This window comes from Chrysemys picta, chromosome 10, assembly GCF_011386835.1.
Source record: "Chrysemys picta bellii isolate R12L10 chromosome 10, ASM1138683v2, whole genome shotgun sequence".
NCBI lineage: Eukaryota > Metazoa > Chordata > Testudines > Emydidae > Chrysemys > Chrysemys picta.
In genome coordinates, this window is record NC_088800.1 from 73,937,637 (window position 1) to 73,961,124 (window position 23,488).

Below are 23,488 nucleotides of genomic sequence, written 5' to 3' on the forward strand. Positions count from 1 at the left end.
AGTCTCTCTCCTGAAGAGTGGGCAATTTAAGTTCAACATGACACAGCAAGTATGAGTCATAATAGCCTGAGGAGGGGGAAAGAGAGGGGAATGACAGGTGCTGGTGATATTATACCTAACTCCGTAAGGAATGCCACATCTTGAAGGTTAAAGAGCTAAGCTTCTAGTTAGACAGAAGGCTACTGGGTGTGGTGGCTGACTCTCCCATAATTTGCATAGATGCTGCACTACAGCCAAAAAGGATTCCCACCTCACATCTTGCAGTATAAAATATTAAAACCTGATATGTTTTTTGGATGGTTTTAGCTGCCTGTATAAACATTTTAGAACTTCAACAGATTTTTTTTTTTTTTTTTTTGATGAATCGGTTCCATTGCCAAGGGGGGATGACGACAACTTTTTAGCTGTCCAAAATGTTTTTTTGAGTTATTGATCTGTTTTTCCTGACCCTTATGGAAAAACCACAAAGAGAAATAATGACATTGAACTTGCCACATGCCAAATAATTACCTTTTTAAGGAAAAAGGAAAAAAGCTGCAAAGGACAGAACTTAGATATTCTGATACCAATAGAACTCTTTCTTTCACTTTATGTTGTTAAAAATTGAATGCCTTTCAACTGCCATTGAAAATATTTATGCCCCATCTATACCAGCCAGCATGAGCAACAAAATTGTGTTTTCCGGCTTAATCACACTCTTGAGTACATGGCACTTTTCCAAACCCTAAAGCGTAAAAGATTTGAATGCCTTCGGGTCACAGGTAAACCTGGGAAGCTAAGATTCTGGGAAGTTTTAAGAAGTGGGACTCGAAAGAGGCTGTCAGAACTTTTGGGTTTGCCATTATTGAAAAGGATAGCCTTAGGAAGGATGTTAATTTAGGGAAGACCTGTGAAAATTTGATTTGGGTTTTCTTGTAGTTCTCACTTTTCCATTTAATATCTCAAGTTCTAAGCTGCCTCAAAAGTGAGTGTATGAACTATAGATAATTATTGTCTGTGGGTAAAAATTCAAAAGTGCCTAAGTGACTTAGGCCCTTAGGTCTCTGTCTCATTAAGAATTTCGGATCCTAAAAGCCAAAGTCACTTAGTAAAATTTGATGTAGGCTCCTGACACTTTTGAGAATTTTACCTTGTGCCCTTAATTTTGTGTTGTACAGAGTCTACTAGTTACTAAAAATTGGCTCGTGTTACTATTTAGAAAGTTTAACTTTTCACATCTAGACTACTGTTTCAACCACAGCCCTGTGCAATAGTGTTGGAAAGATAGCACCAACTGTTCATTTCTTAATGGACAAATCCTCATGTCATTAAAACCCACCGTTACCTTGGTTGGCAATTTTAGTAGAAAATCCTAAATTGATTGGGCTTGGGAGTAGGGTGACCAGATGTCCCAATTTTATAGGGACAGTCCCTTTTTGGGTCTTTTTCTTATATAGGCTTCTATTACTCCCCACCCCCTGTCCCGATTTTTCACATTTGCTGTCTGGTCACCCTACTTGGGAGCTACCTTCACATATAGACATGGTGCATCCCAAAGAGGGTAAGACGTTGCCAGGACAATGCCAGGAAGCTTGCAGGGTCGCTACCTGTGGTGCACCTGTTTTACACATAAATTGGACTTCGTTTTTATGATAAGAATCTGACACCTTACACAAGCAATATATTCATGTATAAAGGCCTCTCTTCAGCGTTTTTAATGGACGGTCGTGCTTTATGAAGTTTCCCTTACCCTCTGTGGCTTTTGCAAGAGTTAAGATAGGTCTCTTTTCCTTATTCTTCATACTCAATATGATACATAAATAGCAAAACCTTAAATCTGAAAGATCTATAATACATAACCGAAATCATTATGCTTGTGTGGACATGTCCTACACAGTAGCCTGTTTCCCTGAAATTTCCTAATCATTTATACTGCATCAGATGAGTAGTGAATGAATACATAAGGTTTCTACATCTTAAAATGTGAGTGTCAGAGTAGAGTTTTGATAAATAATAGCAGAACACTTCATTTCTTTGAGATGTTACATCTGGAGGATGGCTTGATTGAATTAACTCCTTGCTACCAAGAGTTGGGAATTTATTTAGCTTTTTTTTCCAGGGCTGGCAGTGCCTAGACCCTCCAGCATGAAAGGATTAATGTTGCTAAATAAAATATTTAAAAGGTTCCATATGTGACATCAGTTAAAGTTAGTATTTTTAAATAATCTTTATATATATCCCCAGTGTAGAAATGATAAAATAGGCAGTGAATGATGAAGGTACAAACCAAACAATGAATTTGCACTGCAGTAATTACTTTTTTATATCAGATAGTGTGTGATTAAATACCTGCAAGAAAATTAAATTTACATGATGAATGGAAGTAAGATGAAGGTTAAGCTATTGTGTGAGCTGATACTGAGATGATTGTGGGAAAATATTACTTTCCTTAATTTATTTTGTTTCAAGAGATTTAACTTTGTAAATGTGGACTGATTTTTGAACAGTTATTTTATTGAGTTGATTAACAGTGAATGCAAATGTTATCTATTGAGAAGTAGCTTAGAGAATAGTATATTGGTTTAATTGTACTATAGATGATTAAATTCCAGTAAAGAGTATGGGTCTTTTCTGTAGATTGTTGAAGTTCAACAAAATGTCTGCTGTTTCTTGTAGGTGTGAGAATGCTGCCATCTTCTGTTTGTTCGTTTCCTTGATTTGAGCATGTTGGATAGCTGTAAAAGTCACTTTTAAACTGGTTATATACTACAAACGTTAACATTTTCGAAATGTCTTCTTAGTTTTAAGCAAGCATAGACCATATTTTATGCAGTTATGCTTTCATTGTGGAGTTCAGGAAGGACCAGTAACTATTTTTACAGGTTCTATGAAAAGTTTGCATTCCATTCAGTACTTTTATTCCAGCCTGCTACTTTATCATAAACTAGGTGCTATCTACTATTTTCTGGTGGTCTAAAGTTGATATAAATTCAGATTATATTTGAGAAGGCTTCCAGTCAGAATTACTTTGTTTTCAAGCAGTAATAATAATTGAATCATATGAAAATCTAAATACATTTTGAACGTTTTCTTTCTGGTGATTGAGTGGCAACTAGCCAGCCAGCCATTGTTGTCATTTGGATTAGGGATGTATGGAAAAAATACTGTCGCAAAATAAAATTTGGAGAAGATGCAAAAAATTGCAGGTTCACCACCTCTACTACTTCTGATTTTCATGAAAAATGAGTATTTACAGGCACAGATTTTATATGCAAGACTTGTTGAAAGGGTTTTAGACCAAATAAAATATAAGTTCTATTGTTAGTTCCACCCTATGTGAGAAAGCCATGCTAATTGGTTACCTGAACTTTTAGCTGAGTCCCAATATTGGCACAAACACATACTATTATAGAGGAAATAGCTACAATCAGTAACGTCCACTCAGAACATTCATGGTGTTAATTTTTTTTTCATAGAATATCAGGATTGGAAGGGACCTCAGGAGGTCATCTAGTCCAACCCCCTGCTCAAAGCAGGACCAAATCCCTAAATGGCCTCTTGAAGGATTGAACTCACATCCCTGGGTTTAGCAGGTCAATGCTCAAACCACTGAGTTATCCCTCCCCCCATAAATTAATGGAGATATCCTATCTCCTAGAACTGGAAGGGACCTTGAAAGGTCATTGAGTCCAGCCCCCTCCCTTCACTAGCAGGACCAAGTACTGATTTTGCCCCAGATCCCTAAGTGGCCCCCTCAAGGACTGAACTCACAATCCTGGGTTTAGCGGGCCAATGTGCAAACCACTGAGCTATCCCCTCCACCCTCCGGTTAGGTCTCCTTAGAAAGACAGGAATGCACAGAATGAGGTGCTTGGTACTTGATTTGCCTTTCTGGAAAAGATGAACGTCTGAACCATGCTACTGGAATTTTAAACCCAAGAGTCTAGGGAAGCACTATAAAAAACAAACAAAAAACAGGTTTAAAGACATCACCTCTGGCATGAACTGAGTCTCCAGGCTGGTGATTCAGGATGTCAGTGATCTTACTTTTATTGAAATTCTCATGTCAAAATGCTGATTCTACCTTTTGATTTTTTTTGGCTTAATTAAATTGGTTATTGACTGTCTCTCTTCACGAGAGGTTATGAAATCCTCTGATATCTCATCGATAACCAGTTTGGCAAAATAAGAATATAAATAGCTCAGCTGTGTACTAAGTGACTTAACAATCAAATTATTGGTGGATATCTTCATCTGATAAAATAGTGTGGACTATTTATACTTCTGTAGTGCTGCAGTCTTAAGATAGACTTCCTTGTTTAGTGACCAAAAGTGTATGTCTTGTAATTTATATTCCTTAATCCTTCTAGGCAGCACAGCAAATTATCGAACTTCAAGAGGCAGCACAAATAAATGCAGGGTTGCAACCAACTAATCTAGGGAGGAATAACAGCCTGCATGATATGAAGACTGTTGTAAAGACTTGGAGGAACAGGTTACCTATTGTGTCAGATGACTTATCCCATTGGAGCAGCATTTTCATGTGGAGACAGCATCATTACCAGGGTAAAACTGCCTGGTCCAGCATGCATTCATCATGTAATTTTCCAGACCACCCACTGTTTTAAAAATATTATTTTTGTAAATGTATGTCCATTCTCTCGTTTCAAACACTCAAGAATATAATTGATTTTGATACTTAAATGATCAATTTGAAATAGAACTTCGTTTTAAAATGTTGCATATTTTGCATCTAAAACATACATTTTCAAAGCTAAAAAAGTTTGAGTATCTTAAATTTCCATTTTCATAAGTCATTTGTTCATGTGTATTTTCTCTGTATAATGTTTGTTTTATAATTATTAACTTTTTATTTTCTGTCTCTGTAGCCATTGTAACTGCCTATGAAAATAGTTCTCAGCATGATCCCAGTTCCAATAATGCTATGCTGGGAGTTCATGCTTCAGCTTCAGCAATTATCCAGTATGGAAAGATAGCTCGGAAACAAGGACTGGTCAATGTAGCGCTGGACATATTGAGTCGTATTCATACTATCCCTACTGTGCCCATTGTGGATTGTTTTCAGAAGATTCGGCAGCAAGTCAAATGCTACCTTCAGCTGGCAGGAGTCATGGGCAAAAATGAGTGTATGCAGGTATGTTAGTAGTATCTGTGTCAAGACATGTTGCTGGGAACTTTGAGGGTTTGATCTGCCATCAAGTGTGTAGAGAGGGGGAAAAAAGACTGTCACAAGACTAAGTGAAGATTTAAACTAAGTTTTGAGTGACTTACGGTATGTGTGATGAATGTCAGGATATTAAAGTGAAACTGAGTGAGTTAAATTGACAAGAAAAATGGAATGTGACGGTAAGCAAAAGAAGCTGAGATACAGTATTGGGTTTAGTGAAATTTAAAAGTGGAAAAGGCAGTGCATCGCCTACCAAGTGCAAGAATTTTGAATAAAGGCCAAGAAAAGTTGAAGAAAATTCTGCATCTGGTTAGATTTTTAGAAAGTGTTTTTTTATTTATTTAAAAATTCTAACAGATTGTTGTTCATTAAACATGAAGATAATTTCTAATTTGGCAGCTTTTTAGGAAGCGTTTTCCTTTTATTGATACAGAATTCATTGTACAAGGCTTTTTCATAAAAATTTGTTTAATAGGGCCTTGAGGTTATTGAATCAACTAATTTGAAATATTTCACCAAGGAGATGACAGCTGAGTTCTATGCACTGAAGGGAATGTTCTTGGCTCAGATTAACAAGTAAGTATGTTGTTTGGATGAGATACCAGCACGCATCTGGGAGAAGTGCAACATAAATGTTTAAGCAGCAAATGTTAAACCAGTATAAAATCAGGATAAAAATGAATATACATACGGATACTTAGCTTCTATGTGGTTTTTAGTAGTAATACATGTCACTTTACCTCTTCAAAAAATTGTGGAAAACTAGGTCACGTAATCCTCGCACTCCTTCTATTAGAGAAGTTTTACATATTGAGAAAAGGTAAAGTTAACTGATTTGTACAAGGTACCACAGTGAGTCAGTGACCGATCTGAGGTTAGGAGTCGGAAGTTCTCTGCCTAGTTCTTTGCATAGTCCATTCTGATTGTCTTGTATGACAAATATAATATAATAAGATGGGATCTGCCAAAAAGGAGACATCAATATGAGTAAATAAGTTTTTGGGTAGAGAGTTACTTTGAGAAAGCAGTTCACTTATGAAAAAATCCTGCTCAACCCATAAACTCAGAGCTGTCTGCTGAGAAAAAGTGGTATTGCTTTTTGTGTAGCTCTTGTTCATTGTACATCCCTTTCTTAAACAATAGCTATTAAAGGAATAAGAAACAAAATGGTGATGAAATGTAGCACATTGTCTAAGTAGTCTGAATCACACAATATGGCAGTGCCATATACAAACTCTTTTCAAATAATATATTGAAAGCTTGATACAGAGGTGAAAGTAAGCCAGTATGGTCCGGTATGGCATACCGGCAAGAGCCGGTACACAGCCAACCGTACCGGCAGGGGGCAGGTTCCCCAGGCCGGCAATTTAAAAGGGCCCTGGGCTTCCGGCAGTGGCTGGAGCCCCTGGCCCTTTAAATCGCTGCCAGAGCCCTGCTGCTGGAGCCTTGGAAGTGGCGGCGGCTGGGAGCACCGGGGCCTTTAAATTGCCGCCAGAACCCTGGGGCTCCCGGCCGCCACTACCGCTACCATGGGGCTCTTCACCCTCCCACCCCCGCAGGGTTGGGGTCCTTTCCTCCCCCCGCTCAGGACCCCAACCCTGCGTACCGGTAAGTCCCATAAGTTAATTTCACCCCTGGCTTGATACACACTGCAAAGGGCTCGCCTGATTAAAAACATTCAATTCTAAGGCTTCCTTTCAAACAGATACTTGCCACCTGTTTTTTTCCTCCATGTTAAATAAGTGTTTTTTATGACTGTTGGGAAGGATATGGCACCTTTAATCCAGAAGGCAAACTAATTTACAAGCTATAGGTCAAATTTTGTCCCGTGGTAACTATACAGTTTCAGTAGAATTCGTCAGGAATTTGCATACACGTTTATAAAGGCATTATTTTTGCATGCTTTATGTAAGGGAATCACTTCACTCACCAGTACAGTGTAGCCACTCCTTGAGTGAAATTCATCAGCTTTTAAACTGTACACTGAAACACTACACAACAGATCAGGGCAGGAAATGATGACTATCTTCTTCAATGGAAACTACAGGGAATTTTAAACAGGTAGAATGTAATTACTTTGATGGGAAGTGCAAGAGGATCGTTAATGGCCACAAATGGGCCTTAGTTTTACACTTCATCTGAAAGACGGGCAGTTTAAATTTTTAATGGGGGCAAATGGAATAAATAATTAATGCTGTCTATCTATAATCCAAGTAGATTTATGGGGTAGAATAGTAAGTTTTTAAATGCAATTATAAGATATTTACTCTTCTCTCTCTTTTTTGCAAAAATATACCAAATTAAGTGTAGAATTTCTGTAATGTATTTTGTCTCATACAATTAGTAAAACCTGAAAGTAGCAGTTTTGCATTGAACGCCCCAGTGAATGAGTGAATTCTTTGCTGCCTATAAACTGAACTGGAAGTTAAAGGTCACCTGTGGGTGTACCATCCCCTTTGCCGCCCACTCTGTGAACAAGGTGATAGAGGTAGTATAAAGAGTCAGCAGAGGTGTCAGAGTGATAGATAATACAGGAAAGAGGAGAGAAAGAGAAGACTAGGGACAAAGCTGGTTGGTAGAAATGGAAAGTAGTGATAAAGAGAGTCATTTATCAGACTGCTCTCATAGTAATCTGTTTCAAGACTACACCACCTAGGACATGGAGAGCTATTGGAGGAAAATAAAGTGGCTGTGTAATATTGAGGGTAATTAGTTTTTTAATAAGCTATTTGACAGGGAAGGTTATTTTCATTTACGTCATGATTTTTTTCTAATGCTGGTCACTTCAGTTTTTGTATTGCTACAGATAATTACAAGTTGGGTGGTCTTCTGAATTAAATATTCATATTTTTGTATTAAAATGAGATTAAGGTTCACTGCTAATAGAGAAACACGAGCAATACTTAACTATAGCAGTGTTCATTCCAATATTTATCTGGTAAGAGGAATGTATTTATCTTCAAGCACTTCTATATCAAAGGAGCCAAAATGCTTTGAAAGATTCCTCATTTCAGTGTTGCTGTACATACGTGAGAGGGATAAAAATTGATGCTGAAGTGAGGTCTTTCATCTCTTATTTATTAAAATTGTTTTGCTTGAAACGTACTTAGAGTGTGCACCATATTATACAGATTCAAGGGTTTAATTTATATTGGGGTAGTTGGCACCGTATGCACAACCTTCTGTATTTGAGAAAAAATCAGAATCGGAAATGTTTAAGGTCTTAAGGTTATCAATTGTAGGGGGAGTTCTGTGACCTGTGTTACGCTACACAGGGAGTCTGTTACACTACACGGGGTTTTCAGACATCACAGTGGTCCCTTCAGGTCTTGGAATCTATGACTCTGTGAATTCAATACACTTTTAGTTGCCAAAACCTTCATTTTTCTCTCTCCTGAAATTAAAGTATATGTCAGAGATCTGTGATCCTCCTCAATCCCCCTTCACCTTTTGTCCAGAAAGCCACATGTTCTGGCTGTGAAGAAATGGAAGGAGTCACTTTCAGATCATGTTGATTTTGTTGCTTTATTAATTTCAGTATGGGAATTCCACACTCTTCCCCTAACTTTTTTGCAAAAATCTCTCGTATTTTTTTATGTGAGTTTCATCTTCAAGTCCTGAATGTGTTGGACAAGGAATTTGGATGTCGTATCAATACATTTCCAATCTGATTTCTCCCCTTCACATCCTCCCAATTTTTCCTCCCTTCCCTTCCTTCACCCTTCCTGTGTCATTTCCCCATCTTTTCTTTCCACCAGTATTGCAAACAAGTGTTGCTTGTTTGCCTTGCAACAGCAGTGAAAGTGATTTGCTCCTAATCAGTTTCCCCTGCTGCTTCTGAGACACAGCAGAATCACTCTGTGCTGGTGCAGCACGGGAGCAAGTCTCAATTGTGACTGAAGCGCTTTTTGGGGAAAATGTTAATGTGGGAAACTAGCTTTTGCTTCTCATTACCCCCAACTAAAGATCATGCCTGGACAAAATGCTTTCCCTGTGGCCTAGTCAAATGAAATCAACTAGGACGGGGTCAGTTTTATACCACTCCTGCCGCTAGGTAAACAAGCGTGAGAGAGAATTTCGTAGAAAAATGAGGAGAGGCATGTGGAATTCCCACAATGAAATTAAACAAAAGAGACATATTGTATACATGTGATAAACAGAGTGAATTGTAATTATTTTTCCCTTTGTAATAGGAGACTAATTCAAACATTGTTTGAAGATCATTAGGAGATAGATGATCATGACTTCAAGGGATGAGATAAGTGGCAGGATCAGATGAATTCTAAAGAAAGGCTGTTGTATTTAATTCCCTATTCATTATTTGCTAGGAGAGTTTGCTTGAAAATACAGGCTGTTTTTTTTTTTTTTTTTTTTTTTAAATATATATAATAGAAAGATTTTTTTCTCAGTTTTCCAATCGGTGGTAAATGTAGACCTTTTAACAGTATCTCAGGGTTTCTATTATGAAACATGTATTTTAATAAACATTCAACTATGCATAAGAAAGCTCATGGAAAGTAACTATGTAGGGGGAAAAAACCTCATTACTAGAGAACTGAATAATAAAAATGCAGTTCAGTATTAAGAAAATAACCAGGTTGAGTGCTATGTTTGTTATTACTGTGTTACTTATTATTACACAGCTTAGTTTTTATTAAGGTAAAATAAATATTCAAATTAGTCACTTTCTATAATCCTGCAGGTCTGAAGAAGCAAACAAAGCCTTTTCTGCAGCTGTGCAGATGCACGATGTGTTAGTGAAGGCTTGGGCAATGTGGGGTGACTACTTGGAGAATATATTTGTGAAAGAACGTCAGCTGCACCTAGGAGTATCTGCCATTACTTGCTACCTGCATGCATGTCGCCATCAGAATGAGAGCAAATCAAGAAAATACTTAGCAAAGGTAAGACCTAGAAAATGTATTTTTTTAAAAAATGGATATTGTACAGCTGCATAGTAAGAGCCAAGTTGTTCCTTGGTACATCAGGGTACATTGATGAGGACAGCACAGATGAATAAGATGCAACACACGTTTGGTCTGGTTTACACATATGCTACAACTTTAACTGCTTAATAAGCCTCAGAAAGTAAGTAATACTACCTGGCAATATTTCAGTCTAATTCAGTATGCATCAGTGACTTTATCAGTCCCAGCCCTCCCAGCATAAAGGAGGAGACTATTTTTAGCCCCTCTTCTAATCAGACCAATGAGAGTCCAGATGAAGGGTACTTCCTGTTGGATAAGATCTTAAAATCCACCTCCCCAATCTGCATAGTTCTTGCTACTACTGCTATTGAGGCACAGGGCAACTACATCAATAATCTCTGACTCCAGCTCTCCAAAATCCATCTTGTACTGTCGGAGTTTAGTCGGAGGGACTACACTTAGCTCCTCCAGCTGCATTTCCAGTCCACTATGCAAAGAGAAATCTGCATAGGAGATGTCTTGCCCTTGAAAATCATCTTGAATTTGCATTTGTCCATATTATATTGTTTAGTAATACCAATTATAAGGGGTTGGCTGTTTTTTTTTAACCACAGTTATTGAATTAAAACTAGTCAATCTTTCTTTCTTTCTGTTTATAACATGGCAACCAGCTCTCGTGCATGTACGTCTTCACTGTTAAGTGTTTACTTTTTAACAACCCTCATGGAAAAATCTGAAACTAGTGACATTCTCTGCTGGGAAATATTCTCCCTTCGTATGCAAAAGTGCAGAAAATATCCTGTAAGAATAATGATGACACATCCAGTGCTTTGGAGAATGTTACTGTTCTCCCAATCCAGTTCTACAATATAAGACAAAAATTATTAGCAAGAACTTTGAGTTCTGCTTTTTAATTTAGCTGAATATTTAACAAATGAAAACCTAGAATTAACAATACTGAAGATTTTCTCTTTTGAATTTCAACTTATACACCAACACCTCTTTCTTTTACTTAATTGTAGGGGAATGGCCCTTCTGACTCCACCAGAGGTGGTAACAATATCACTGCTGCCATAATCTAAGCTGTGGATGAACTTTATTTGTATCACCAAAAAGATTTTAAAACACAATTAACACATCCTTTTCTGCAATATCTTGGGCTTTGTTTTTTATTTTTAGTCCATCAGACAAATACAATTACTATCTTTGTGCCCTTCTGTTAACTAGTAGTGTTATGTTGGCAAATCACCAAATTTTACTTCAGATGTCTTTTTTCTAATGAAATAACTGGCACTTGGGGTGTTTTTTAAAAAAATTCAAATACAAACAGCAATGTAGCATTAAGGTTACGGAGTTAAAATCAGAAAAACTCAGAAAATACAAACATTCAGATTCCAGCATTAAAGTTAGCTTAGATGTATAGCTCATTGCCTACACTATGAAAGGACAGGGATAGTCAGAAAAAAAAACCCAGAAAATGTGTGCAATACAGCCAAAGTAAAATTGCTATTGTAGTCTTAACTTTTGCGTTTCCTGGCTTGCAATTTTAACTGCACAAACTTAGTATTACATTTACTTGTATGTTTTGCATTTAATTTCCTTTTAAGAAAAAGATGAATTTGCCATCCCCAATAATATTTACTTTTTAAGTTCCAAATTAGGCTTGAGACTTCCATCGTAAGTAGATGAATGGAATAAGATACTATCTCTGCTGAGACTCTTTGACTGGAGACCATTTTCTATGGACTTATGTTGTTAAAGCTGTATTTTTGCAATGGTAAAAGCTGAATGTTTTCAAAGAGAGCTGAGAATGTACACAGTCTGATAGAAGGCAGCAAAACGGGGATGTTGCTTCCTTTTCTCACCCACCCTTCCACACCCCCACCCCCGCACCCAACTTCTACTGTACTTGATGTTATGGTAGTTCATTTCCTTTATTCAGAGTGTCTCTTGTTTCATTGAGTTACTTCTGGTTTCTCTCATGTAAATTCTCTCAGCACAATTCCAGCACAAGCCTCCTGGTGAAACTAAGCTGAGGTAATATCTAGTGATGTCAAAGGCTTCTTCGCAGGAGTTGTATTCCTCATAAAGGACTGAGGAACAAGCTTTTCCTTGTTCTCAAAGCTACAGGGTACATTAGCGCACCTTGTTACGTGAGCTTTGGGCTTTCCTCCAAAATTAAACAAAGGAGAGGCATGGCACTGATCATCTAGAATTAGTTGTACAAACTGAATGGTTCCCAGTTTAAAGTATTATGATATTACAGTGAAACAAATATAAAACAAAATTCTCATGTGAAGACTTGCTGATGGCTGAGAGACTTATTTCTAAATGCTGGAAATGTGAACTACCAAAGTTTGGTTGGCTGACACCTACAAGGATATTTTCCTTCTGAAAAAGCTACATATAAAATCAAATGAAAAACTGAGCATTTTGATTCAATTTAAATCTTTTACTCGCAAAGATTTAGCTGGAGGTTAGATTCTCCAACCATGATATAAAAAGTGAAATAAATTGAAAGATTAAAATAACTATATTATTTATCACAAATAATGTAAAATATATTAAATATTTTACTTTTCCTTATAAATGGAGTCTGTAGTTGCTTCAGAAGACAAATGGAAGAGGAGTTGTTTTCATGCAGTTGTGGAGGGGAGGTAGTTTGCAAGTTGATCTCTTGAAGATACAGTTGCCACTATGGATGATTTAACATATCCATAAGCAAAAATGCTTCTATTCAATTAATGCTCTTGGTATGTATTTGCATAAATAAAATCAGCTAATTGATGATTTTGCAGTATGTACCTCCATCGCCTGTCTTTATTCATACAGTTGAAGGATTTTTCTGAGGATGTATCATTTTGAAGTTCTTTCTTTTTTTGGAAGTTCTTTGTTCTTTGTTCTCTAATATAAAATACAATAGACGTATTTCTTTAATGATTTGTGTGGATTCCACAGACTGCAGATTCACTTTTGTAAATGACAGTTTGATAGGGTTTTTTTTTTTTTTTTTCATTTACTGTAGTTTGCCTTGTGTAACATGGTTGGCTATGCAGGGCTTTCTTCTGTAACTTTTTTTGGTTAATATTTAGAAACCTATACAGTTATTTATGGGTGAAATATGTAAATTACTAGTGATCAGATTCCATACATCACCTTTTGAAAATACTTAATGTCGGAAAGGTACAAGTTCGGCTTGAAGCTTCTTTTTTTTTTTTTTTTTTTTTACTTTTAGGTTCTCTGGCTTCTGAGTTTTGATGATGATAAGAACACACTAGCAGATGCAGTAGACAAGTACTGTATTGGCGTCCCACCTATCCAATGGCTGGCTTGGATTCCACAGTTGTTAACATGCTTGGTTGGCTCAGAGGGCAAACTTCTTCTGAACCTCATTAGTCAGGTAGGGTGGATGTATGGTACAGATAATTTCTACTTCTTTGTTGTTCATATTGTGTTTTTGTAAGATTAGGTACTGTAAGTATTTTTAAAGCAAAATGAAGGATTTGTTAAGATTTCAAAATTTTATGGAGTGTACAATTATGAATATGTTTCTCCATTTTTTCCATGTAAGCAGGATATGTTAATTTCAAAGTGAATTTTTGATAAAACAAGGTTAAATAAACTACTTTTGTATACCAGGTCTGCAACAAAACATTGCAACTTTCCCTCTGGATTTGTACTCCATATTACATTGTTGTGAATATAATTGCCCATGTTTGAAAGTGCGCAGTTAAATTATGCATAGAATGCAGGATTAGGAATTGGAGAATTGTTCTGGTTTTGCTTTAAAGCGATTTAAAAAATGATATTGTTTTGGTGGGGTTTGTTTTGGTTTTGGTTTTTTTGTGGGGGGAGTCGAGGTGGTTTGAAATGCTGGTTAAAAATTAAAAAAATACCTAGAATAATAAGCAAAGCCTATGTGGAGTTTTATTCAGAGATGGCATTGCCAAATGATTAGCGAAGTGACAGTTAGGTTTGAGGGGTTTAAGCTAATAATCTAAACTGGTGGGTTCAGCTCTTTCAGTGATTTGCTGTATAATTTTGGATAAAGCACTTAAATCCCTCAGTTTGCCAATCTGTAAAATGGGTGTCAAGGGATCTTTTTTCTTTTTCTTTTTTTTCTTTTTTAATTCTTGTAGCTGTCCAGCGATCTTCACAAGAGGGTTGCGTCCATTCTTGTGGCCCTGGATGCAGAACTGAGCTATTGTAGTGCCACTTCACCCTTAATTCCCACCTTAGAAAATGAGCGAAAGCTGTTACTGACACTAGGCTCCTGTTTAGACTAGGAAAAAAAGTGGTTGGGGGAAGGAATGGTTTTTGGGTTTGTTTTGTTTTTGTTTTTGGTAAATGTATTAACATGTTTTAGAATGTGATGGTTCAGTGTTTGAAAATGAGTTAGCACTTATATAGACCAGTTTAAAATATGTTAGCTGATCATAGTCAAGCATAGGCTTCTTAACCACCTAGGCCCTGTCCTGATGTGTTACAATTGTGCTAGCTCAATCAAGTTATCCTGATATCATTGAAAACCCCTTTTAAGATGCAGGCTAATATATGAAGTTATGATAGCTAGCTGTGTTGTAGCCTGGCGCAGGGGAAAAATCATCCTTTTCTCATGACTCCCTTTCCATTTTTGCAGTGATCCCACTCCCTGTATGTTTGCCCTTGCCCCAGCCTTTTTTAGAGTACTAAGAGAGAAGTACTGTGTTTTAAAAAGAAATGTAAGATGCAGAATTACTATAAAATGGAGATACTCCCCTGCAGCCTTGAGGAAGCAGAATATTTGGGGGCATGCTTCCTGATTTCATTGTACCTTGGTGGTGTGTCTTTCAAAACACGAGTTCAGCTGTGTACTGAGGATTGATGCATGCACTTCTTGCCTTAGAATAAAACCTGTTGAGGCTCAGTATTTATAAAGCTCTTTTTAGTAAATTTTTCAAACGTGCTAGGTGATTTAAGACCTCAAGTCCCATTGAAAGTCATTGGGCTTAGGTCCATAAGTCACTTAAATGCTTTTGAAATTTTTTCTTTTTCTGATTATAGGGTGAAAGGTGTTATAAAAGTTTTATGTATTATTGATTTGTGGACTTAAGGCTGCAGAAGAAATTTAAAAAATGAACTTAATTGGAAATGAGATTTTACCACAGATAAACTTCTCATAAAATCATTTATTCCTGGATTGACTCCATGGAAAGTATATACATCATGTCCGTAATCTCTGTTCAGTTACATATGGACACTTTAAGATTATTTGTACATATCTTGCTTGTTTAAATGTAAGGACAGTATATTTTTAAGAAAAAATATGGCGAGAAAAACTTTTTTGCCTTATCTTATGCTTGGCTACATCATATGGCCAAATTAGGTACATTGTTCTGCCCATTTAATGGATACAGAGATTTAAAGGCAAAAGCTGCATGTTAATGTGTACTCAGTTTTTTTCTGTAGGAGCCATAAAACCTTTGTTTGGTGAAAGTGGTATCCCTTTACATTAAGTGGCTATTTTTCACATTCAGTGCTGCAATTATGTGGAGTAAGGTTACTCTCTAATGGGCCCAGCTACCACGTGGCATTGGGTTCATTGGGAATTGTGGCCTAATTTAAAGACTAACTGGTGGTGTTATGTCTGTTTTTCTTCTTTTATGTGCATGAGTAAGATCTTTGAGCTGGTCAGGTACTCTTGCATTATGCTGTTTCCAGATTTATTAGGCAATACAATAGTGGGAATCCTAATTCGATATCGCTTACTACAGTGTGCAGAGATGCACTGTGTCATTTCTGTGACTCTACCCTCTTTTTGTTTGGATTTTGTTGTTGCTGAAATGAGCTTTAACGATAAATTCTAAATAAATCAGGGAATTATTGAAATGCACTTGTTTAGCTATATATTTGAGCTCTTGTATATTCTTTATAGATTCTCTTTGTAAACCAGCAAAATACCGAATATTATTTCCTATGTGTTTATATTGAAATAGGTGGGAAGAGTCTATCCCCAGGCTGTCTACTTTCCTATCAGGACCCTCTATTTGACACTGAAGATAGAACAACGAGAGCGTTACAAAAGCGGTGAGTTGTTAGTACTAAAATTTACTGTGCTCAACTGGCAGCTGCAACTTTGTCTCTCCACTGGGGATTCCCTGACTTCCTGGTAAATCAAGTTCACTAGGAAGGATAGCTATTTATCAAAGCTTAGAGCTAAGGGAATAATTAATGGTAAACTTGTTTGGGTTTAGCATATGTCTGTGTGCAAATATCTATGAATACCTTACAAATTTGTTGAATATATTCATAATATTCAGTCCTTTATACTTCTGTGCCCTCATTAGTTTAATATTGGAGAGCTGCACAATCATTCATGGGTTTTTATCCTCCTAAAACCCTTGTGAGTTACAGAAGTGCTGTTATCCTGAGTTTGCAAATGGGGAACTGAGGCATAGAGATTGAGTCACCTAAAGTCAGGCAGGATGTCTGTCAGAGTAATAGCTAGTCCCAGTCCACAATATTAACCAGGAAGCTGTCCTTCCTTTTGGTTAGTTTTGATTGGACGCATAGGTCACATGGCATTCTATTCCCTGTTGGATGAACGTAGCTCTTTAGAATCCACTTTCAGTGCACATGCTGGTGTTTAAGATAAACTTCTTGCCATATACGCTCTCTACATTTTTACTTTGAATTTAACTTCCTCTGTAAATACTCTCTCAAATTTGCTGTCACACTGTATTTTCAAGGACAAATCCCTGTGAAGTATTACCATATCAAGCAATTCCACAGCACTGAGTTATTCTTTTGGCCCATGTAGTCTCTCAAGAATAGCTCCCAAGAAAACTATTTGAACAACTTAAATATTTCCTTTTGTTCTAGTTGTTGTTTTTGGTTACAAGTGCATTGTTTAGATAATCACCTGTTTCACTTGTGAATCAGTGTATTTAATTTCTGCATACATGTTAAAGGGCAGTATTTAAGTAACATCTTATTTTCCTGGGTGTATAGCTCTACAGGGGGGAAAATGTTCACATACAATAATACTAAAATTACATTTTATTTCTTGATATTAGTTGTATACTGCCTTTTTGTTGGTTTCATTACATTAATTTCCAACAATGGATGCTCTGCATGCAAAATTCTGCCTTAATGATATCACTGCATGTAAAATGGATAGCTGATCATTTTTCTCTTGACTCTATCTCATACTTTTTAACTCCTAAACATTGCTCATAAACAGTGCTCTTAAGTCATATGGTATCATTTGAAACAGTGTCTCATCATTTAGTAAGTTGCAAGCTCATACCCTGAAATTCACTGATTAATTATAATATCATTCAGTGGTCTTTGTATAAGAAATTAGTTTTAGTAAGAGATGTTCCTTAGGATAAATTTCATATCTGTTGATATTAGATCACCTATTGTTCCAGTTATGTTATGAGGTTTCATGAAAGCAGAAAGGAATTGAATATCTTAACTTTTGCCTTTTACTTTAAGAGGAAATGGATTGCACAAACCAATGCAAAAAGCTTAAAGGTACAAGTCTTCGCTCATTTTTTAAAAAATGTATGTTTTGCTCTTATCTTTATGAAACAACAAAATACCATTTGCAGCAAAATTATTTTTTTAAACAATTTTGATTTAATCTTTTATTTTCCACTGAATTATAGAAAACTAGCTTCAGTTTCCTTTGGAAGCAAATCCAGGACAGTATATATATTTTTTGAATACCATGCAATCATCTGTTTCATAGTTCTCTGAAAGTTAACTATGCTGTTTGGGTTTTGTCCCAGATTCTGGACAACAGCAGCCAAGTTCGGTAGGAAATCAATCTCATTCTGCATCAGATCCTGGGCCAATAAGAGCCACTGCACCTATGTGGCGCTGCAGCCGAATTATGCATATGCAGCGAGAACTGCATCCGACGCTTTTGTCCTCTCTGGAAGGCATTGTAGATCAAATGGTTTGGTTCAGAGAGAATTGGCATGAAGAGGTATTTGGACTTAATATAACTATTCAGAATTACTTTCCATGCATACAAACCAAATCAAATTTAGATGTATAATATGTTTCTATTTATTTTTCATATCCGACAGTATTTTCTATAGCGTTCGTTTAGTAAACTGCTGCACAATAAACTGGTCTGTTTAAAAAATAACTCTAACAATTCTTCCTTCAGATGTAAGAACTTGTAATTATTTCTATATTTTTAGAAGTGATGTAGATGCTGTGGAAAAAATCTCTCCGAAATAATTAGTGATATAAATATTTCTTCTAATTGTAGGATTCCAGCTGAATCTTGTATTGCAAGAGACACTTCAAATTCTTGCATTATGTTTCTTTGTGTTTCCCTCTAGTTGTGGTGGTTTGTGGAGTAGAATTGGGAGCTACTGCACAAAGTCTAAATTAAATTTGATCTGTGTATTTTGAAAAGTAAATACAGCACATGTAATACACTGGAATCTTGCTTGACCAGATTATCCACTTTAGCATTTGCCTCCCAAAATGATTGTTTCTTACCCCTACTCAGAAAAGATTTAATGACATAGGCTTTAATAAGGTTTCATATTACTAACACTTTATTAAACATGAGGGTTTTTTCATAAAATAAATAATGTATTCCAGAATACTGAGAATTTAAATTACAGTTGTCAAATGAACAAAGTACATTTTGTGATGCACTTTATTTGCTACATCTGTATAATTTGCTCATTTCAGAGGTAAGACTCGATGTTTTAACTCTCAATAGTAGGTCCATATTGAATATCTAATGATTCTTTGCTAAACAGCATCTCAGGCACTACTACAAATAAAGTTCTTCCGTATTTTGACTTAAGGGCCAGCTCTTGCTTCCAGTGACTGAAATGGAAGCAGAAAGATTCATAATCTAGATTTAAGTAAAGGATAATTTTACTATTAGAAAATGTATTCTGGGTTTGCTGTATTCTAGTACTTCATTGCATTGTAGTAGTAGTGTATATTTGTTGTCAAATCAAAAGACTTAACAACATATACTTCTTTTTTCTTTTATTAGGTTCTTAGACAGCTGCAGCAAGGCCTGGCAAAGTGCTATTCAGTTGCCTTTGAGAAAAGTGGAGCGGTTTCAGATGCCAAAATCACTCCCCATACACTAAATTTTGTCAAGAAGTTGGTCAGTACCTTTGGAGTGGGACTGGAGAATGTGTCAAATGTCTCCACTATGTTTTCCAGTGCAGCTTCAGAATCGTTGGCTAGAAGAGCTCAGGCTACAGCTCAAGACCCTGTATTTCAGAAATTAAAAGGGCAGTTTACAACAGGTGAGATCTCACAACATATGTTCAAGTTTATTTTAATAATCTGCAATTAAAATATTGTTTGTCCAGTGTTCAGATCCAAAAATGGTCTTTACTCTCCCTTTCTGAGGAAGAAAAGTGACTATAGAACAAACCAAATTTTTATCATTTGAAAAATTTACAATAGTCTACTGTCTGTCCATTTCTATACTCTTTGGAGTAGTAAAAAATGCATGCAAGAAAACTAGATCACAACACCGCGGAAAGAATGTTTATAGAATAGTATGTAGTTTTTCCATTCTTTCCGTAACTGTAGTCCAATTACTCCTATTTACAAAAATAAGTACATTACAGCACTTCAACAAAGGACTAGCACATTTTGACTGCTTGTATGGTGAATGACAAAACTATCTGGCAGATGAAAACCATTAATAGCTAGATAGTCCTTATTTATACTAAAAGCACACAATGTAAGTCACTTAAAATGTAATCGCAATTTTCCTCACAAAAGTCCAACAAACAGTATTATGTACAGTTTTCCAAAATTATCAACATCTGGTGAGTAATATTAATTTTGTATAGCTAGATAATAAAATTCTCTACTCATTCACATAATTGTGTTAAATAAATTGAATCCATAACAATAGTCAGCTCTAATAAAAAAGGATCCTTTTGGGAAGTAGCTTATTAAGTATTTCATATTTTATTTGCCCGCAGAATTATTATATTTTATGTATCTCTGGTGTTTGAACTGAAATTGAGTCACTTACCTAAGAAAAGCCTACAAAGTAGTTTTAATGTAACAAACACTCAAAAGTATCAAGGCCACTCAAATGTTGTCTGTGTATGTGGCACAGAAGCTTGACATTTCATGAGGGGGGCATTTCATGGCTTCCCTGGTCATGGAAATTGGCTTCTGTTGCAGCGATACTTCCTTGGCTTATCCTGAAAGAAGACTAAAAATCAGATAAAGTGGAATATCAACTCTTTCAAACAGAAAAATATTAAACCTCTGAATCGGAAAGACATATTTTAATGTAGAGCTAAGTTTTCAACTGTTTTTCTAAATCCTATTTTGATAAATTCGTTTTAAAATTTTAGATGTTAATGTTCATAAGTAATTATGGAGCTTGCTGTATTCAGTATTCAAGGTCAGCACTGTTACTGAGTGCTTTATTGAGTTCAGCAGGTAGAGTTAGAGTTATAGTGGTTTTTCAAACATCTTACTGACTATGATGTGAAAATAAGTGATATGTTGAGATTCTTGTGAAAGTAGCTCCCAGTCACAGATATGACCTACATATCTTGTGCACATTATGTATTGCATGATGTACTCTTTGAAGCACAGCAGTTGCATGACAGTAGATAATGGAAGTCCTGAACCATATGATTAAATTTAATGGATAAAGGCTACAAGGAAAGGAAACAGTAGTTGAAGCATTTCACATATCCCCAATTGTCTGAAAATTACAGAGAAGCAAAATACAGTTAATGTAGACGAGGATCTCTTATTTTTGAAAACCTTTATTATTTACATATTGCAACAGCCCTTAGGAAACATTTAGTCACTGAAGATATTGGTTTTTATAGTATTTTTTATATTCTCTTTAGTTTTTATTAATTTCTCTTGATGCTTTGTTTCCTTCCAGATACAACTTCTGGGAGATCTTAATTTTTTTAGGCTTTAAAGGAGAAGAATTATGAAGTTAGACTTGGAATTCTAAGAGAAACATAGAAGGGAGTAGTTACTTTAAAAAACCAAACAAACATAACCCCCCAACCTCCTAGAAAAAGGATTGTAAGACCAATTATTTTGTAGTGTCCATCTTTGGTATGAAAATACCTTATACTGATAACACTTTTTCATTTTATTCTCTGTGTATTTTCTTTGCATAATTTCAAGGTTTATAAATGGCATATTTAAAGTTTCTAGCTTTGTTATCCTGTCAGACTTTTACAAAAATTATATGCATCAGCGTTTAAACAAACCTAAAGGGAGAATTTTTTTCTGGAGCTATTTAATAAAATAAAGAAACAAAATGTTTCTCTTAAATTTCAGTTTAAGAATAAGCAATTTGCCTGATTTTTTTTTTCCTTGCAGACTTCAAAATTTATTTTTCAATTATGATTAAGCGTGAGTGATTACAGGATTAAAATAGTTATTTTAGTTAGTGCTAGATTAGATTATGCTTTAATCTATTAAATGTGGGGTTTCATTCAAAATTGAAGTGTGAAAAAATAGATGAAATTAAATTGGTGAATATGCTTGCTCTGTGGAGTCTTCTATAATTTAGTTTATTATGCAGAAAATGAATTTAGGTTTGTGATTAATTTGCAGTAGTGGTAGAAATGCCATTATCAAATTAATAGAAATGGAATTACTTTACTGGACATAGTAAATGTATTAACATTTTTGGACAACAATTAGTAGATCATGCCTACATTTCCTTATGTGCTTTGGGCCTGTTCATTCTGAGTCAATGGTGTCCGCCTTCTGTCTCACTTAGAAGTGACCATGTTTGTATTTATAATTCTTAACATCTATTGTATTTACTTGATGTGTAGATATTTACAGCTGTTTTCCAAGTCTTCTGTGATATGTGTATATTAGTTAAGAATCTATCTAAAGGTAAACTGTGTTCCCTCCAGTTATTCCTAGGTTAATGGTGATAGATAGAAATAGTTTCAAAAGACATATGCAAATCATGTATTGTGGTTCCATAACCTCTTCTTCCAACAGTTGAGATGCATCTTTCTTCCTGCAAATACAAAAAGGAGCTCAGGAGGCTCCAGGGATTGGCCATACCCTTTCCACACTCATTCTAAAATCTCTATCTACAGCCAAGCAAATGGAGTTCAGCTTATTTTCCTTCTTATCTGTTACCATCCCTGGTTTTAAAGCCAAATTTAAGTTCCAATAGTTCCCTGCTCTATAATTTTGCCAGAATTTTTGATGGGATGGTTTTGTAAACAGGATCACTTGCCCAACATAGTACAGTTGGCTAAACAGAGCCAAGGCAAAGAGGTAGCCCATCTTTCAAGAAATCTCTCAGAGGTCATAGAAAGAGTATTGTTGCAATTATCCTTAGCTTGGGCGGGTGGATGTTGAGTCTGGAACAATCCTATTAAATACAAGCTGATGGTGAACGAAATCTCTCATCTTCTGGTTAATAGGAGCAGTAGAACTGGTTCACCCCGAAAAAAGCTGTTTCTTCTAGTATCTATTGCTGTGGGTGCTCCATTGTAGGATGTGTGTGTACCTGAATGCAGTCAGTTGGAGATTTGACTCAACCGTGTCTGTGGGTCTATGCCTGCACACTATACAACCTTGTGCTCCAAAGCAAGAAGAAGATCTGCTGTTGCTCCAGTTTCTTCTCAATGCCTGTGGCTCAAGACAGAGCAACTGTGTCCGCTGCTTCCTAGAAGACTTTCCCATTTGTTTGTTTATTTTCTTTTCTCAATATTTAGTTTTCTTTTTCCTTTTTCCTTCCACAAGTCTGTGCGCTAGGGGGATTCCTACCCAGGACTGATTCCTCGAACTTCTTCTTCTACCAAACTTCTGGGGTATGCCCAGGGTCCCTGGATTCAAATCGGTGCTAGACCTGCAACAGATTTTTCTCCTGAAGTGATGGGCATTCTTGTTGTCTCGAGTGTCTCAGACTCTCATTCCATCCAAGTGCAAAATTTGCATGGGGTTTAAGAGAAAGTCTCATCCTCCATTCAGACCCAGACCATCTCCATCTGACAGTATGGCTATTGAGAGGGTGATGTTAATTGCACTTGGTTTGTCCTTCAAAGAGATTGTGGCTCTACAGACTTCCAGAAGGATTTCATGTCTGCTCTACATCTCATCTTGTCACAGTTAAACTCCATGGAGTCAAGAAAACAACAGAAACCCCAGAGTTTTCTTCAATATGGACAAGGGACTTCACTTCAGAACCATAGCATGACAGGTGTCCCACATGCTGGGTCCTTCGGCCCTTTTGTTGAAAATCCTCAAGTCTTAAGATCTCTCAGAGGAATCAGGCTGGCTAGACCCTGTGATCAGACCAATCTTTCCTAAGTGGGGTCTGGTGTTGGCGCCCTCACTGCAAATATCTATTGTTCTGTTCCATTTCCCCTTTTTTTTATTACCCTGA

General features: G+C 36.2%; 1 protein-coding gene across 9 annotated transcripts in view; it reads left to right on the forward strand.

Moving 5' to 3' along the window:
- The window catches only part of TRRAP (transformation/transcription domain associated protein), a 153,997-nt gene that overhangs the window by 101,786 nt on the left and 28,723 nt on the right, over positions 1-23,488 (forward strand). For 7 of the 9 annotated variants that reach the window (XM_008164651.4, XM_042853179.2, XM_042853180.2 and 4 more), the window contains 8 exons: positions 4,350-4,578; positions 4,869-5,134; positions 5,643-5,743; positions 9,870-10,071; positions 13,331-13,495; positions 16,071-16,161; positions 17,871-18,070; positions 19,112-19,373. In XM_008164651.4, the coding sequence (XP_008162873.1) occupies positions 4,350-4,578; positions 4,869-5,134; positions 5,643-5,743; positions 9,870-10,071; positions 13,331-13,495; positions 16,071-16,161; positions 17,871-18,070; positions 19,112-19,373 (1,516 nt within the window). The remainder of the gene's footprint in view (positions 1-4,349; positions 4,579-4,868; positions 5,135-5,642; positions 5,744-9,869; positions 10,072-13,330; positions 13,496-16,070; positions 16,162-17,870; positions 18,071-19,111; positions 19,374-23,488) is intronic. The other 2 variants (XM_024102353.3, XM_024102356.3) reach the window with 1 other exon arrangement.